At 34.2% G+C, this 18,275-nt stretch overlaps 1 protein-coding gene across 1 annotated transcript in view; it reads left to right on the top strand.

The window, feature by feature from the left end:
• Positions 1-474: 474 nt before the first annotated feature.
• The window catches only part of LOC149900420 (cell adhesion molecule CEACAM5-like), a 76,096-nt gene continuing 58,295 nt past the window's right edge, over positions 475-18,275 (top strand). The window contains exon 1 of the mRNA XM_090112294.1: positions 475-703. Within this exon, the coding sequence (XP_089968420.1) occupies positions 631-703 (73 nt within the window). The 5' untranslated portion in view covers positions 475-630. The remainder of the gene's footprint in view (positions 704-18,275) is intronic.

The raw sequence follows: 18,275 nt of genomic DNA, 5'->3' as shown, positions 1-18,275 counted from the left end.
ATTTAACGATTCAATGATTTCAATAGCTTAACTCTCTGCAAATCTTATTTAAAACGAACAAATTCATATTAGTTAGTGGGTGGGCTTTAAGAGGCGATGACTAATAGAAAAATTAAGACGAAAATAGTTCAGATTAGTCACTTCTATTTAAATAAACTGATATTACGTAGATTAAAGAACTCCGATGTTTACACAATCAATTTAAATGCAAACTCTATAAATCTAAATAGTGAATTGAATTTTGTTTACATTAACAAATATTATTTTCAGATTTCAGTTCCGTTTGGTGAGGAGTGAAATTTTGGATATCTCCCAAATAATATGACATTTTGAGTGAAATAAAAATAGACAAGTTTAATTAAAGAAAACGACAAGAAGCATGCGATATAATTGGCTTCGTTATAAGACAGAAAAAAATGATGAAAAAGTTGAACTGGATTTAGTTTAAGAAATTAATAACAGCTGTAGATGAAGGCCATGAGACAAAAAAAGATACAAATATAAATGTACCTAAGATTATTTTCATCGAAATAAATACCACAATACCTATGGATAAAACAGATAGTGATAATAATGAAGAACGTGATGGTGATACGAAAAGTGGTGTAAAAGTGATTGGATACAGTGAAAATGGCGAATTTAAGTGAAATAGTGTTTGTGTTGGTGATTCTAATTAGGACAAGTATGGAGATTGTGGAATCAAGTGAGTATTTTTTTTAGCTAATAATTAATAGTATTTCAAAACATTTTGAGTTGAAGGGGAAGCCAAAAACATGGATATTAATCACGCTCAAGATAATGTTATTTCTGTTCTCTCGTTTCAATACGTAATGATTATTTTGATGTTTCTGTATATTGATAAGATTGAGTTATTAAACAATTAAAAAATTCTGGAATGTTTGAGAATTTCAAGTAACATTATTAGTGTAGCAATATGTTAATTTTGTTTTTACTATCGCGCTTCTTGCAGATGTTTCCATTTATTTGAAATAATTATGGTTATTTACTGGTATTGTCTCTCAACCATTTTTAATGAAAAGTCTTCTTCGCAATACAATACTCCTCAATACCTCAATAAAATACTAACTCATATCCCAAAAATATATCAGCATAGAAATAATAAACAGGACTGGACCTTTCCCAATCCAAAATGCGTTGACCACAAGTATCATGTTACTCAAATGCACACTTTGAGGGTTTTGAAAGTGTGCCTTAGCTCACCAAAATTAGAGGCTACGCTTAAACCATGGATGTATGCACGGTATTGAATTTTCTGTATCTACTCGCAGGCAGTGTCGCATTCGGCCTTTCTCTGGCTGTGCGCCAAATTGAAATGATGTTTTGGTGCACGGCCGACTCCGTTATATTACATTACTTGTCAATAAAAAATAACTCAAATGTTGGACTAATTTATGACCTAGTCAATGCAACGAGGGTAGTAGTGGGACAATTTTTAGCGATACAAAAAAAAGTATGGAAGATAGTTTTTTTGGCTTAAATTCCTGTAAATACGAGCGGAGTCAAGGCGAATGGCTAGTTTGATGTTTCACTTTCTTTTAATTTTAGATGATAAATAGGCACATAATATTATAAAGGAACAATGAAATTAACATTTTACAAACAATAAATACACGGTAATGTAACTACCATCATCCTGGTTGAAATGTGCATTCTAAATTTATAAACAAGGAATTTTTTTAACCAGGTAGATACCATGAACAAAGCCGCATGCGAATCTGTGCATGCTAACCTAACCCATAAAATAATGTATGAAGCAAGTCCATACAACATCAAACAAGAACCGAAATAACAATTATAAAATTAAACACAACTTACAAAGCTTTGTACTACATATATCAGGACTAAAGTACACTTTACGAGCCATATATCGAGTGTTGTGGCTTAAAGAGATTATGTAGAATAGTAATAGCAAATAACTGTACGATTTAAGTCGTATTTTATCATCGGATACGTTATATCTTGGTCATTAAAATATTTTATAGAGTAAGCTTAGAATCGAGTTTCGCGAATGGGGTATTATTTCTTATAACTGGAAGTGCGGGTTAATCCTGGCTATTTCATGTATAATTAAGATTATTGGGGAATTGTTATGAAAGTACAGTTTGTATTTTTAACGACACTAGTTGTATTACTTTTAAGATTAATTTGGTATAGTTTTGTATGTCCCTATTAAAATATACTGCTATTTTTGCTTAAACAAGCTTCTGCTTCCGATTTCGACTTCCCAGAAATAAATGAGGCAATGGTTAGGGAGCCAGGTGCAAATTTGGTTAACTATTTCCTCTCAAGAGATAATTCGTCAGACGCATGAGAGTATAGTATTATAAAGCCTCGTGAACGTCAGCTGGCGCTCGGTTGGGGGGGTGAGCGGTTGTAGCCTCCCACGCACATAGGAAAAAAAATACATTCATTCATTCATTTCCTCTCAGCTAAAAATTTGTCAAATTGTAGCTAACCCAATTTCTCAACGAAAAAAAATTGTCAGCTGGTTACAACATGGTGTATTATACGTCAGCTGGTGTCTCGAACATGAAAGTTAAATTTAAAGAAAAATTTATTTTCCGTTATTTCCTCTCAAACAAAAATTTACCTGATGATAGCTTATATGTAACTGTGGATAAATATATATGTCAGCTGGCTGTATCTTGGTGGAAAAACCGTCAGCTGATACGGGAGGCTACAACTGCTCTTCCCCCCAACCGAGCTCCAGCTGACGTTCACGAGGCTTCATAATACTATACTTTGATGCATTTTACTAATTACCGCTTGAGAGGAACTTGGTCATAAAATCTGCTGCTGGCTCCCGGACCACAACATGTTTGTTCGAATCTTCATTCAAAATATTATTCAGGTACCATTTTCTTAAAGAATACTATATCCATCCATTAATCCTCACAAACTTACGCTTTTATTACAGAAGTTAGATAGGATACTAGCTCATAATGACTAGACTTATAATATTATATTGCACCGTAACATTTAGGACACATTTAAATACTGTATAACAAGGCCTAGAAATAGATAAGTGATATTCGCATCTACCTTTCGGGCTAACGACCTATGTCTTGTAATGTTTCTCACACCTGTTGTAGAATTGATGCGTAATTAGAACGACATTGATTTATATTAATACAAGCCACCCACCCTGACTACACTGGGCTTAAAATCTAAATAGATTGGCTTGTAGAAAAATCTATAGTTTGTATATTTGTCAGTCAACCGGGCTTTAATTTTGAACAATAATATATGAGAGATTGATTGATGAGATTAGCGCGTTCAAACAAACAAACTCTTCAGCTTTATAATATTTGTATAGATTAGTTTTAGCACGTGGGCTTGCGTGATACTTGGATATAAAATATCATGTAGGTTTAACCATGACCTATCTCATGTTGATTTTAATCTAGATTCGAAAAGTTATTTTTGCGAAGGAGTAACAAAAACATTGATCTATTGAAACAAACTTTCATGTTTATAATATTAGTAGGTGTAGGATAAATATTGTGTCATATATTTTCATTTAGGGCCGATTTTTCAATGCTTGGATAAAACTTATCCGTCCAATAAAGATAATATTAAAATGTCACGTAAACTGTCAAATACGGGCAATTAGAATACGTTTTTAAAATGGTAGTTTTATACATTATTCGACGAATAAGTTTTATCTAAGCATTGAAAAATCGTCCCTTAATTATAATAAACCCACTGTAGGTTTATTCGGTCTGTATTCGATTCAATATATAAAATCAGCCAAATCGATTCAATAATTTTATGGTCATAAAAACCTTTTCAAATGTCCAATACAGAGGAGTTATAAGAGTGTGAATCTGCGGTTAAAAGTTAGTAAGATAATTGTTCAACTTGTTTGAAATATAAGACCAAACGAGCTTTGTTTCTGGGGTTATTATTTCAAACCATCGACCTTTGACCCAGGACGTCTGAAGTATTTTAAAGTGTTCCTTTATTACTCGCGAAGTTATGATCACGTTAAGGTCAAGATTCTTAAAGATATGAATCTTAAAAAGCATCGATAGAAAAAATAATAATTTCTTCTTTGATGCATGAAAAACTGTTTACTGTTGTTACAAAGATAAAATATATTGGAATAGATTTTTTATCGTTTCTGGCAAATAATTTCTTTATATTAAAAGCGCTTCTAAAAGAAATCTAGTTGAAGTTATAAATAAGTATGCATTATGGGATAGCTCCCATATTTCAAAACAATATCGTCATTGATATTTTATGCATCGCACAAATGTGAGTCTTTAAGGGTTTGGGACCAGTGTATATTATTTATAGTACTTAACGCATTAATTAAATTATTAAAGTAGCGAAAGAAATCAATTGGGTATTAATTTAAAAAATGATTACAAAAAGCCTAAATGTTTTAATAATTACGATAAAGCGGTATCTATTCCTACGATAGGAAGAGGACACTACTACCAGACCAAATTCACTGATCAAACGCTTGCCCAAAAGAAATAACCAGCCTTGCTGGTTTCGTAGATTTAAAAACTTCACTTCCATTTTCGCGTTGTCGGTATTAAACTGAATGGTTTTATTTTAAAGGTAGTTTCAGTTTCAAGTGAATAGTGGTTTCAGGCAGAATTGAATTTAGATCGGATTGAATCCTTAATTCTGTAACTTGCAACAAAACCGATTTGTATCGATTGCTCGTTGTGCGACAGTTTCTGAATAACCTTTTTTTGCGTATCACTGGCTACTGTTATAACGTAGTTTTTGTGTTTGAAGATAATAGGAAAGCAAATATGTAGTGGATATGACGGTTAAACATATGTTTAAAGTAACATATATATATGTTACTTTTTAGATTGTCTTTTTTTGGTAGAAGGTCTTTTAGATATTTTTGACGTGACAACGTCTTATAATTCGATTGAGCCGGCTGCACGCACGAAAAAACATGACTCATGCGGCGTTACCTCGCTCTGAGGCGTTCCATGTAAGGCTTGAAGTGCAAGCGAGAGCGCGGAACGAGCGACAAAGAAGCACAATCGGACGTTGTCACGTTCAACTATCGTCAGTTAACCGACTTTAGAGACAACCAATTTTTTGGTATGATTATTATTTATTGGTGAGAATTAAAAGTTTTATTAATGTTGGAAGTGTGTGAAGTAATTCCTAAATTTTATTACTTAATTTTGTTACAGTAAAGACGATTATTGAAATTATCAGAAATTATAAAAACATCAATGTGTAACAAACAAAAAACATGCTAATATTCGAAGTAACCAAATTACTCTAATGCATCGTTAGATACATTTTATTTAAACATTCCCACATTACCGTAGAATTTACTACCAAACAACATAGTTCTTTCATTAGTCCATTCAGGATTAAAAATACCATTCGTCTAATTATATCGTGCAGGTGTACAAAATAAGCGCTAGGTCGTTAGCATCGAGCCGAAATGGCTACACTCTTGTCACTTCAGTATTTATGAAGCATGGGATCATGTTGCCTATATTCATTTCTTGTGGAAGAACAAAACATGTAGCTACTGTCAAAAATGTTTATTATATTTAAACCTTAACATTTATTTAATCAACTAGACTTCGTTTTTTCTAAATGAAATCGAAGCGCTTACGAATCGTCAAAATACAGAAATAAATTATTTACCCTAGGTTCAGAAAGCAGTTTTTACTTTTCTGTAATAGAAAATAGTAAGTAGTCCGTAAGTAGTATAGAATGTGTCTTTGTTAATATTCAGAAATGCTTATTTAATGATCCGTGACGGTGTTTACTTGTACAAAAAAAAGAAATGCCTTAAAGTAATCATTTATCGTCTGAGAACGACAGCCAGTGACTGATGTTTCGGCTTGTCATTGAATATTTTAAATATAAACAAAAAGAAGATACGAGGATGTGTTTGTTAAGAAACAGTGCCTAATTTAAAATATTTATGCCTAATTGTAAAATGGCTATTATCAGCTTTGTAAATAAAAACAATGAAGTTTGAGTAACAACAGATATTTTAAAAGATAACTTACCTACCGGTTTTTTTTAAACCTCAACGTTGGCCTATAAAATACCTTTGTAAAATATTCACAAGTCCTGTTCACACTACATTTTTTTCACTCAGAAATTTAGAAATACGATCCTTTTTACCTATACATATAGAAAAAATGGTTTTTGTACCAAATGGCTGTAGCTGCATCGATCTTAAAAATTATTGTATGAGTAAATAACTACATCTATTTATGGGAGATTAACTTGAGAGGAGAGACGAACGGACGACGAACTTGGATGAACGGTGAAAACGCTAAGTCAAGTGGGCAAATAATCGCTTAAAATGAAGACACATTAAACAAAGTGATTCTAATAAAAGGGCATTAACATCAAAACCTATTACAATAAGATCTACGAAATACGTAAAATTGTCGGACTTACCGCTACACTATTTGGCTCAGAGCGTCCCCGGACTTTGATAAAAAATTGCCGCGAAACAGCAAAATTGTCGTGACACGTGGCATCTTCTAAAACTGTCGCCTCTTGGCGTATCGCCAGCGTCGTATCTATTTACTCTACCTTTCCTGCTTCATTTGATTTTAACTGGCTTCGAGAACATCTAAATTTAATTTGTATCGAGCCTTTTTGTGCCTTTTAATTTTCGAATTTGGACAGACGAACGAATTGGCTTTCATTCCGTTATTTTGTAGTACCAAATACTTGAGATAGTTAACGACAATGTTGAGTATTTCCTATTTGGTAAGAATAGATGCACATTCAATAAATACCTCTATTTTAGAAGAATTTATATTCTTGGGTTTTAATTGAGATGTAGTAAGGATTAACCACACATTTTTAATTCTAATGATACCATTTGTTGCCATAGTAAATAAATATTTACTATATTTTTACTCAAGACTATAAATGTTTATACTACTAGTTATGGTGCTGGAATTTTCTGGATCTTTACCAATGCATTTGCATAGTCTTAATCCAAATATACTGGATGCAGTTTACATCGAACTTAGTAGCTGATTGTGGTTTTTTATTACTGGCGCTTATTTTGTCTGATCTCTGGCGAGTGGCCAAGATATGCCGATCCAAAAATATCTGATGTCACTGCAATTCTGTATTCAGGACAGTTTTTCATGGGGGAGGCCGATATATTTAGACTAGTTGAGAGAACTTTGTTTTGAAACGATGACACGGTCCGCAGTTTGGTAGTAAGGTTGAATATTTCGAATGATATTTTTGTATTGTTTGTTTATAGCAGATACAGACTATAATATTACAGATAGGAGGCAATTAGATAAGTTAAACTACTGTCACAATATTTACTCTAATACATTATAACTTGAGAACGGTTTTTTGTCAAAACGAATTCCCATAATTGATGAAAATAAACATGTCAGGTCTTCTACAATTGCATCCTTAAGAGAATAAATTACAACTGAAAAAATAAACCACGGACACGAAGTTAGATCTGAACGAAAAATACATTCTTATCAACCCCCATTCTGTGTTCCATATCTAGCTTCTCCTAAAAACCTGCTGAGTAATTTTAAAATCCTCTTAATCGAAAAACCATTTAAAAATTCATACTCATAAAGCATAGCCGGCTTAAAATATTACGTGTTAAATTGAATAATGACGCCGGCAATGTTTTATTGTTTGCGATTGTTTGTATAGTATTAAATCATTAATAAACAAACAATTTAAATTGGATCATGTTATGCATATTAATATAATCGTGTTTGATTATTTTGTGTGTTTATTCATTTAGCATATCTACTTTATGAAAGCAGTGTGGATTTTGTTGAAAGATTTTTGGGCGAATTCAATTTACAGTTTTCGTATCATCAGATTATGTTTCTTATTGTCCGTAGTAAGCATGTTTCAAAATGATATTTTATATCTCTAAGTAGTAACTTCAATACTAATTCCTATTCTTTATTAATACTGTAACTAATACCTACTCCAAATTTTCCATCAAATGTTGCACATGTGATCCCAACCTTACAAGATATTCAGTTAGCAATTAAAATTATGTTCTAGATCATGAATGCTGACTTTCCCATTGCTTATTTTCCAACTTCTTCCTTACACAAGTTTTAGTACTATTTCGAACAGTCATCTATTTATCAAATTCTGCTCATTTTACTATTGCCAGTTTACTACGGTGGATTTTATTCTGAAATACCAACACTTTTTACATATATCCCATTTATTCCCCAACTAACAACCCACGTACGAACCACCAAATGACGTGCCCAGTAATGTATCAATATTTCAAAGGCGAAATCGTTTCCCATATCCCATCGAGACGAAAGCCTCCGTTACAGCGAAACAACATATTTGTGAGAAAAACCTAATATCGGCCTCTCGTTATTGTCGGATGGACGCCGCATACATAAAACATAGCCTCTTTGCCGCATAAGGCGCGGGACATATACAAGCGGCGCGGCGCGCATCGGGCGCACCGCGGGCGCGCCAGCCGGCGCGCCTCGGGCGCGCCAGCCGGCGCGCCTCGGGCGCGCTGCCGGCGCGCCTCGGGCGCGCTGCCGGCGCGCATCGGGCGCGCTGTTGGCGTCCGAAAATGATATTTATATAGAGTGGTTAAATGCATTTTCTTCATGCATAATTTAGTAAAATTATGTTTTTTGTGCTAAAAGAGATTTGAAAGTAACGTTAATTTGAAAGTAACGATTTTGTTTTGATAATTCCTTGTAAGTAAATAGCGAGGATAACCCCACGATTACAAATATATCTTTGTTGGAAATGTTGGAATTTACTTGGAAAATTTTATAGTACTTTTAAAGTAATTTTAAAGTAGTACTGGTGTAATGATGGAAGAAAAGAAGGTTAAAATAACACAAAATTTATATTGTACTAGCGGTCCGCCCCGGCTTCGCCCGTGGTACATATTTCGCAATAAAAGGTAGCCTATGTTCTTTCTCAGGGTCTAAAGATTATCTGTGCCAAATTTCATCAAAATCGGTCCAGTACCTAGTTTATGCGTGAAAACCATACATACATACATACATACATACAAACCTTTCCTCTTTATAATATTAGTATAGATAAAATATGATTTTCAAACACAGGTTTACATTTAAACCATATAAATCTTATCATTAAAATCTCAGTTCAAAAGTATTTACAGTACTGATCATTCCACAATATTATTACAATTACAAATAAATAAAAAACACAATCAAAATCAGGATTATCTTTATTTCTGACATTGTAAATACATGGGAACTTTCATTATGCTCTTCTTCATTTTCACTTTCCCTACTGCCATCACCTGTGTAAATCATTTCATCGATTAATTCAATTCACCTTTAAAAACAAAACGAAGAAGGGTATGTAATAGCAGCTCTATATAATTCCACACAGAGAGAACACATTTTTGACTGACAGGCTACCGTCTCCTATAGACCGGGAGATACTGACACAAAATTTCGAGTCATTTGTAACAGGATGGCGGTTCTACAGGGGTCTTAGTACGCAATGACAAAAAGAAAAACGATGGTGTGAACGCTGGTACCGTCGGCTTAGTCGCGTGGGCGTTAGTCGAACTCGTCGGAAAAATAGCGAAGTCAAACGATTTGTAACACAAAAAATTTAGAATTTACCGATAGCCCATAAAAAAGAAGTAGGCGGTAGTGTCATGCCATACTTTTCCGGTGTGACTTACAGCCCGCCATACCGACGCGAATGTGTTGATTTAAAAAAAACAATTCAACCATTTGTACCAGGCTAACTTTTGCACAGGTAACCATCGTCGTGCAGCCATTTACGAAAATCGCCATGCCATACTTTTCGGACGATTCCAAATGGTCGCCATACCGCCGAAAATCTGCAAATTTTTTTTTTGTAAAAATTGTAACAGACAAATGACTCGAAATTTTGTGTCAGTATCTCCCGGTCTACTACCACCCGATTTGTTTTTGATTGTGTATGACCGTGAATTGACCTCTATTTGGATGCGATGGGGGAAGCGCGCCTGCGGTACGCCTGCGGTACGCCCGCGGCGCAACCGTGGCGTGCCGCCTCGTCGCCTTTCCAAAATTCTTTCATACAAAATGTATAAGAAGGACGTGGTGCAAAACAGATTCAAGAGGTGCGCTTATGGCACGCCCGCGCCCGCGCCGCTTGTGTTTGACCCGCGCCTAACGCCACCTATGATCTAATAACGTGGTGCGTAGAGTGGTGAGCGGTTGCATTGTTACACGGCACGGGAAATAATCGCTAAGTAGCTAAAGCTTTTTTTTCGCATTAGTCTGTAAATAAACTGCATTGTCACACCGCATGATAAATTATGGCTGAAATAATCTATGGTTTTTAAGTAATTTTTTTTCTTGAATTAGTCTGTATATAAACAACTATTATACTTATGCAATAAAATGCGCAATTTTGTATTTAACAAAACAGGATTATGTAATAATCTAGGGAGTTTTTTCTAAATAAAATTCATATAAGTTGAAAGAGTTCTATTCCTTCTGATTAATCTAGAATTTCGTCAATAAAAGTCGATTTAACCAGGCTATCATCTAACGCAGCTGGGTATTCATGCACGATTTTTTCTCGTTAAAATGTGTTATAAAGAAGTGTGTATATGTAAACTGAATATAATAATTTATTTATTTATTTATTTAACACTTTATTGTGCAAGAAACAAAAAATTCAACCACGGGGAGAAAGGCAAAGAAGCGCAAAAAGTTGTAAGATAATAAATATATGGTATTAAAATAACTCATAGCATAACACACATTTTCTTTCTCTTAGCTTCAACATTTTAAACACATTCAAAATACTCAAATAATCGCCAAACACAATAAATATTTAAACGAAAACCACTCAATTCTAAATGAACATAATATCGACGACATCACGTGCCTCCTCGAACAATGGAAACAAACGTCTCTTAACTCAATTCCTAGAGCTCCTTTGTATGTAACACGTTCCTAGCCTGTGCAAGACACTACGTCTAAACTTCATTCTACTTTCATATTGAAACAATTTGAAACTAACTTTCAATAGGTTTTTAAGAAAACTTTGTCTGTGTTAGACTTGAATATTTTATTTGTAGACTAAAAATGTGACAAGTATATTTAGAACCAACATCAGAAAGGAGGCTCTTAATTCGACTGTATTAAAAAAAGCAACAAAAATTACATGTTTTCAAAGATGTGTAACAAATCGAGCCCATTTTTAAAAGTGTTAATATATAAATTACTAGCGGTCCGCCCCGGCTTCGCCCGTGGTACATATTTCGCAATAAAAGGTAGCCTATGTTCTTTCTCAGGGTCTAAAGATTATCTGTGCCAAATTTCATCAAAATCGGTCCTGTACTTTATGCGTGAAAACCATACATACATACATACAAACCTTTCCTCTTTATAATATTAGTATAGATGTGTTAAAATGAATAGATAGATACAATTAATTTATAAAATGTGTAATACTAGCGGTCCGCCCCGGCTTCCTCCGTGGTACATATTTCGCAATAAAAAGTGGCCTATGTCCTTTCTCGGGTATCAAAATATCTCTATACCAAATTTCATGCAAATTGGTTCAGTAGTTAAGGCGTGATTGAGTAACAGACAGACAGACAGAGTAACTTTCGCATTTATAATATTAGTATGGATGTGCTATTTATTAAATAGGTTTGAAGTTGGTGCCGAACATTAAGCACTTAGTATTAAGCCCGTGCACCGACATCAAACCTTTTTAATAAATAGCACATATAAATAATATGTAGTAAATAATAATGTCAAATCTTTTTTATGGTACGGGAGCTATTAACGTTTTAAAAAAAGTCATTTTAGTATAGTTGGGTTTTTGATATACTGTTTCTCTTGCTATTTCGGTTAGAGTCCGCGCTGTCTGGCTGGCGGTAGTGGTTGCGTTTATTAGTGCGCACAGGAAAATATCCGTAATTTAAAGTCATTTATTAACGCGTAATTTTTAATCTTTTGCCTTTAGATAGATCCATCAGACATAAATTTGTTATTGCAAGACGTTTTTTTCGTTGTTAAATAGGTGCCATACGCAATTTTTTATTTCAAAATCATTAAAATGTCATCGAAATAAGTGAAATTACATCAATGAAAATTAAGCTCTCCGTGCGATTATAGCTTTTTTGAAAATTAAGCCTCCGTGTGATTAGAGCTTTTTGTGAAAATTACGCTCTCCATGCGATTGGAGCTTTTTGTGAAAATTAAGCTCTCCGTACGATTAGAGCTTTTGTGAAAATTAAACTCTCCGTGCGATTAGAGTTTTTTGTGAAAATTAAGCTCTCCGTGCAATTAAGAGCTTTTTTGTGAAAATTTACCTTTCCGTGCGAATAGAGCTTTTTGTGAAAATTAAGCTCTCCATTCGATTAGAGCTTTTTGTGAAAATGAAGTTCTCCGTGCGATTAGAGCGTTTTATGAAAATTAAGCTTTACGTGCGAATAGAGCTTTTTGTGAAAATTAAGATCTCCATTCGATTAGAGCTTTTTGTGAAAATGAAGCTCTCCGTGCGATTAGAGCTTTTTGTGAAAATTAAGCTTTCCGTGCGATAAGAGCTTTTTGTGAAAATTAAGCTCTCCATGCGACTAGAGTTTCTTGTGAAAATTAAGCTCTCCGTGCGATTAGAGCTTTTTTGTGAAAATTTAGCTTTCCTTGCGAATAGAGCTTTTTGTGAAAATTAAGCTCTCCGTGTGATTAGAGCTTTTTGTGAAAATTAAGCTCTCCATGCGATTAGAGCTTTTTGTGAAAATTAAGCTCTCCGTGCGAATAGAGCTTTTTATGAAAATTAAGCTTTCCGTGCGATTAGTTTTTTGTGAAAATACGCAATTTTTTATTTCAAAATCATTAAAATGTCATCGAAATAAGTGAAATTACATCAATGAAAATTAAGCTCTCCGTGCGATTATAGCTTTTTTGAAAATAAAGCCTCCGTGCGATTAGAGCTTTTTGTGAAAATTACGCTCTCCATGCGATTAGAGCTTTTTGTGAAAATTAAGCTCTCCGTGCGATGAGAGTTTTTTGTGAAAATTAAGCTCTCCGTGCGATGAGAGTTTTTTGTGAAAATTAAGCTCTCCGTGCGATTTTATGTATGTACACCGATTACTCCGAGGTTTCTGAACCGATTTACGTGATTCTTTTTTTGTTCGATGCGGGATGGTGTCGAATTGGTCCCATAATTATTTTTTTTCGGATAGGCCCAGTAGTTTTTATTTTATGAGCATTTTTGTCTGTACTCGATGACTAAGTTGATATGTAGCAAGTAACTTTGATTCACTTCCCGGTAACCGATTGGCTGAAATTTTGAATACGTATGTAAATTTGATAGCGATGAAACATTATCATGACATGAAGCTGATTTGATGATGGAATCGGAAGGTGGCCATAGGAACTCAGTAATATATTGACTCAACTTTATCGAGTTTGGGCTCGTTTGATTCGTGTTGAAAAATACACTAAAAAGTATTAAATAAAAATAACTACGTTAAAAACAACCGACTTCAAAAACGAAAAAGTAAGAAATAAAAAAGATTTGATATTATTAACTACTACATAATATTATTGTACATATTTCGCAATAAAAAGTGGCCTATGTCCTTTCTCGGGTATCAAAATATCTCTATACCAAATTTCATGCAAATTGGTTCAGTAGTTAAGCCGTGATTGAGTAACAGACAGACAGACAGAGTTACTTTCGCATTTATAATATTAGTATGGATTCAAATAATTTTCAGTATTAACATAGTTATAACCTTAATTGCTCTGCTAAAAGGCTAAATTTTCACCCCGCTTAAGCCTAAATTCAACCCTATATCCTAACTCGAATTCTAAATCTTCTGGTGACAGTTTAACACTAAACTGTCTATGCTTATTTAATCTATGCCAATTATAAAAAAAATGTAGCCCATGTTTTTGCTAGTCTAGACATTGAACAGAAATTATTCCCTAGTATCTAATCTGTTCTATTGTGCTATTACGGTGTTATTTAATAGATAAACCAAATGATCTTTAGAATTGTCAGGGCCAGTGTATATTTATACAGGGTGTCCCAAAAAGTAGTGATGAACGGAAGCTGGGAGGTAGAGGACCTAGAGAGCTATCCGAATCACCCCCATGTATGTTATGCGATTTTTCGTATTTTCGGAGTTATGACATTTTTTTCAATTTTTCATCTATCGCTGAGTACGATGAGATTTTTATTTATGGTGACGTGACTTATTGCGCTAGATGCTTGATTTTTTTTTGTGTGGTAAGCTGAAAGATAGGCCAATTCAGTATGGTAACATTTACTATCGTTAGATCTTCGAATGGAATAAAAAAAGAATTAAATGCCAAGAAAGATAAAATTACCCAGTATGTTCACAACTTCAAGGGCCCATAAAAAAATAAAATCACATAAAAAAAGTTTTCCATTTGGCTTTTAAAAACTCGCTCTATCTATCAGGTAGCTACCCTAAAAATTTCATTTTATTATTCAGAAGGCTTCAATCGAAAAATTGAAATCTAAATGTGGTAAGTGCAAAAATTTTATTAACATGATGATCATTAAAACCAAATTAAAACCCATAAATAGGTGTTTAATTACCAGAAATTTTTAAAATAACCCCGCTGTTGCTCAATGCAAGTGCGACATCACCGTAAAAAGTTGTCTTTTAAATGTCTGAATGCCCTTTTATCATTTTTAATGGTTTCTTCTGCTACTATGAATTTCCGGGTTATTTCGTCCAAATTGTAGCATTCTCTCAAGTAGCCGAGGTCTTTTTAGTATCCCCATTGAAACAAATCAATGGGGTTTAGGTCGAGGGACCGTGCAGGCCAGGCTTTAAGGCAGGCGTCACCAGCGCATGCGCAGGCTGCAACGACCAATCCATCTTTCAGGGTATCTTTGCCCTTTAGCCTGGCCTCGACGGTCCCCGGACATAAACCCTATTGATTTTTTTCCGTGGGGATACTACAAAGACGAGAGACTGCCACAATTTGAACGAAATAACCTGGAAATTCATAGTAGCAGAAGAAACCATTAAAAATGATAAAAGGGCATTCAGACATTTAAAAGACAACTTTTTACGGTGATGTCGCACTTGCACTGAGCAATAGCGGGGTCATTTTAAAAATTTCTGGTAATTAAACACCTTGTTATTGGTTTTAATTTGTTTTTATTAATCATCATGTTAATTCAATTTTTGCACTTACCTCATTTAGATTTCAATTTTTCGATTGAAGCCTTCTGAATAATAAAATGAAATTTTCAGGGTAGCTACCTGATAGATAGAGCAAGTTTTTAAAAGCCAAATGGAAAACTTTTTTTATGTGATTTTATTTTTTTACGGGCCCTTGAAGTGGAGAACATACTGGGTAATTTTATCTTTCTTGGCATTTTAATTCTTTTTTTTATTCCATTCAAAGATCTAACGATAGTAAATGTTACCATACTGAATTGGCCTATCTTTCAGCTTAGCACACAAAAAAAATCAAGCACCTTCCGCAATAATTGACGTCACCATGAGTGAAAATATCACCGTACTCGGCGATAGGTGAAAAATTGAAAAAAACGTCATAACTCCGAAAATACGAAAAATCGCATAACATACATGGGGGTGATTCGGATAGCCCTTTAGGTCCTCTACCTCCCAGCTTCCGTTCATCACTACTTTTTGGGACACCCTGTATATTATAGACCGTATTACAGTAATTTTAACTGATAGATACGCTAAACAGGACATAATATCCAGAATCCTTCAACTAGATAGATTCATAGATTTAACCTATATATAAAGGAAACAATTTTGTAAATGAATAGGACTTTTTAACTAGCGGAAAATTACGAGTATCACTATCATCACTACATCATCACTACATAGTATAAAACAAAGTCGCTTTCTCTGTCCCTATGTCCCTTTGTACATGCTTAAATCTTTAAAACCACGCAACGGATTTTGATGCGGTTTTTTTTAATAGATAAAGTGATTCAAGAGGAAGGTTTTAGTATATAATTTATTAGTAGTAGTTTTAGAGAAAGCGGGCGAAGCCGCGGGAGGTAAGCTAGTAATATGTATATTTCGGGTATAATTGAGTATCTCAAATGTATTTAATTATAATTAATTTGTACATTAATTTAATTTATTTCGTACACACGCTTAATTTCAATATAGTTAGATTACTGCATTATTTTAATTGATAATTAATTATCATTCATTAATTGGAATGTTAGTATTAATGCCAAAACATATAATTATTATTTTATGTAACTGAAATAACTATTAAAACGAATTCATAGTACAATAATTAATCCCATCAAAAACATCCTGTAAAAAACCCAAGTCTCGCAGCTCAGTCTTTCTACCGTCAAAAGTTGTGAGATCCATGTAATACCAAGTCGGTTAATCTATTTAGTGTCTACTTGAAGGACCTTCTGTCTTAAGTTATTACATAAGTTATTATCATGCCAATATTAAAAATATTTAACGTTTTAAACAAATAGATCGACTTGGACATCGCATGAAAACAAAATGAATATTACAATATTATCTATATTAGATTCTTTAGTCTCTCGCGCCTCACGCGATTGAAACTCTCGTTCCTGTTGGTCGCTGGCCCGTCGTGCTGTGTAGTGTGATACATACTAATAATCAAATCAAGCGATGTCCAAGTCGATCTATTTGTTTAAACGTTAAATATTTTTAATATTGGCATGATAATAACTTATGTAATAACTTAAGACAGAAGGTCCTTCAAGTAGACACTAAATAGATTAACCGACTTGGTATTACATGGATCTCACAACTTTTGACGGTAGAAAGACTGAGCTGCGAGACTTGGGTTTTTTACAGGATGTTTTTGATGGGATCTCACTTCTTTTTGTAGAGCCTTTCTTTTTGATACCACCACCAACCACCAACTGCATAAATAACTTTGTAATCCGATATATTTATATGGGATTACAAAGTTATTGATGCAGTTGGTGTATTTGGAAAACTGGACCGAAATTACAAAATATTTAAGTTTTCCCATGATTAAGACACTAAACTCTATATGTATTCCAAATATGAAGCTTCTAAGTCTGCTAGAAGTGCCTTGGACTTTTGATGATCGGTGAGTCAGTGAGTGACAAAATTTAGAAACTTTAACAAGTTGTCATTCTTAAACTACTGGTTCAAATTGACTGAAATTTTAAATATTCCGTGTTTATACAATGCCGGATTAGTTACTGAAGATTCAGGTTTCTTGCTTTATCCACAACCGAATTATAGGGGGTCGAAAAAGGCCCGAATTGCTTCGAGAAAAGGATGGTACGGCCGTGCCGCTTTTTTTTTGCTCGACTTGGCGGGGGCACTGCCGTGCCCCCAGATAATAGCTGCCGAATAGTAACATAACATTATATTAATATATATATAGACATAACTAATACCTAGGTTTATCTCTAATTAACCATCAGTAAGCGACATGTGTTCATAATTCCAAAGCTTCTAAATTGCACACAAAATCCATATAATAAGGCTGCGTTTCCACCAGAGATGTGCGAGGATGCGTAATGAAGAATGTCTTTTTAAAGAACTAATACTATTGCTTAATTTATCTCGCTTCGGTCAGCACATCTCTAGTGGAAATGGCTCATTGGTGCTACATTTTTAGGATTCCGTACCTCAAAAGGAAAAAACGGAACCCTTATAGGATCACTTTGTTGTCCGTCCGTCCGTCTGTCAAGACCCTTTTTCTCAGGAACGCGTGGAAGTATGAAGCTGAAATTTATATCAATTACTCAGGTCTACTGTCCCTTGAACCTGTGAAAAAATCAAACTTCTAATCCAACGCAATCAAAAGATACAGCCGTTTATGCCGCAAATTTTCGATACTTGCCAGGGAATCAAAACCTACAGGGTGCTTCCCGTGAACTTAGAATCTAGAAATTTCGAAAACCATAAATTTTTAGTTACATCACATAATATTTTTTTTTTAATAATTTTAAACTTATTTGTACGGAACCCTCGGTGCGCGAGTCCGACTCGCACTTGGCGGTTTTTTTTTCGTATACAAAACAAGCGAGGGATGTGGGCGAGGAAAGTGCTAAAGGTTTAATAATACTACAAATAAGACATTTCAAATGTTCGCAACGCACCACACACTTTCCTCGTACAGCTTTGGTGGAAACCCCCACACATTTTCACAGCACAGCTAGACATCCTCGCAAGACACATTTCGCACATCTCTTGTGAAAACGCAACCTAACATATTGCAACGCTCCTGCCAATTAAAATTGCTATTAAAAGTTAT

The sequence above is a fragment of the Colias eurytheme genome, chromosome 18 (genome assembly GCF_061535395.1).
Source record: "Colias eurytheme isolate Ceu_HAF_F1 chromosome 18, ilColEury1 Martin Lab GWU primary, whole genome shotgun sequence".
NCBI lineage: Eukaryota > Metazoa > Arthropoda > Insecta > Lepidoptera > Pieridae > Colias > Colias eurytheme.
The sequence above is the reverse complement of the archived record's forward strand: the minus strand, read 5'-3'. Positions and strand labels throughout refer to the sequence as shown.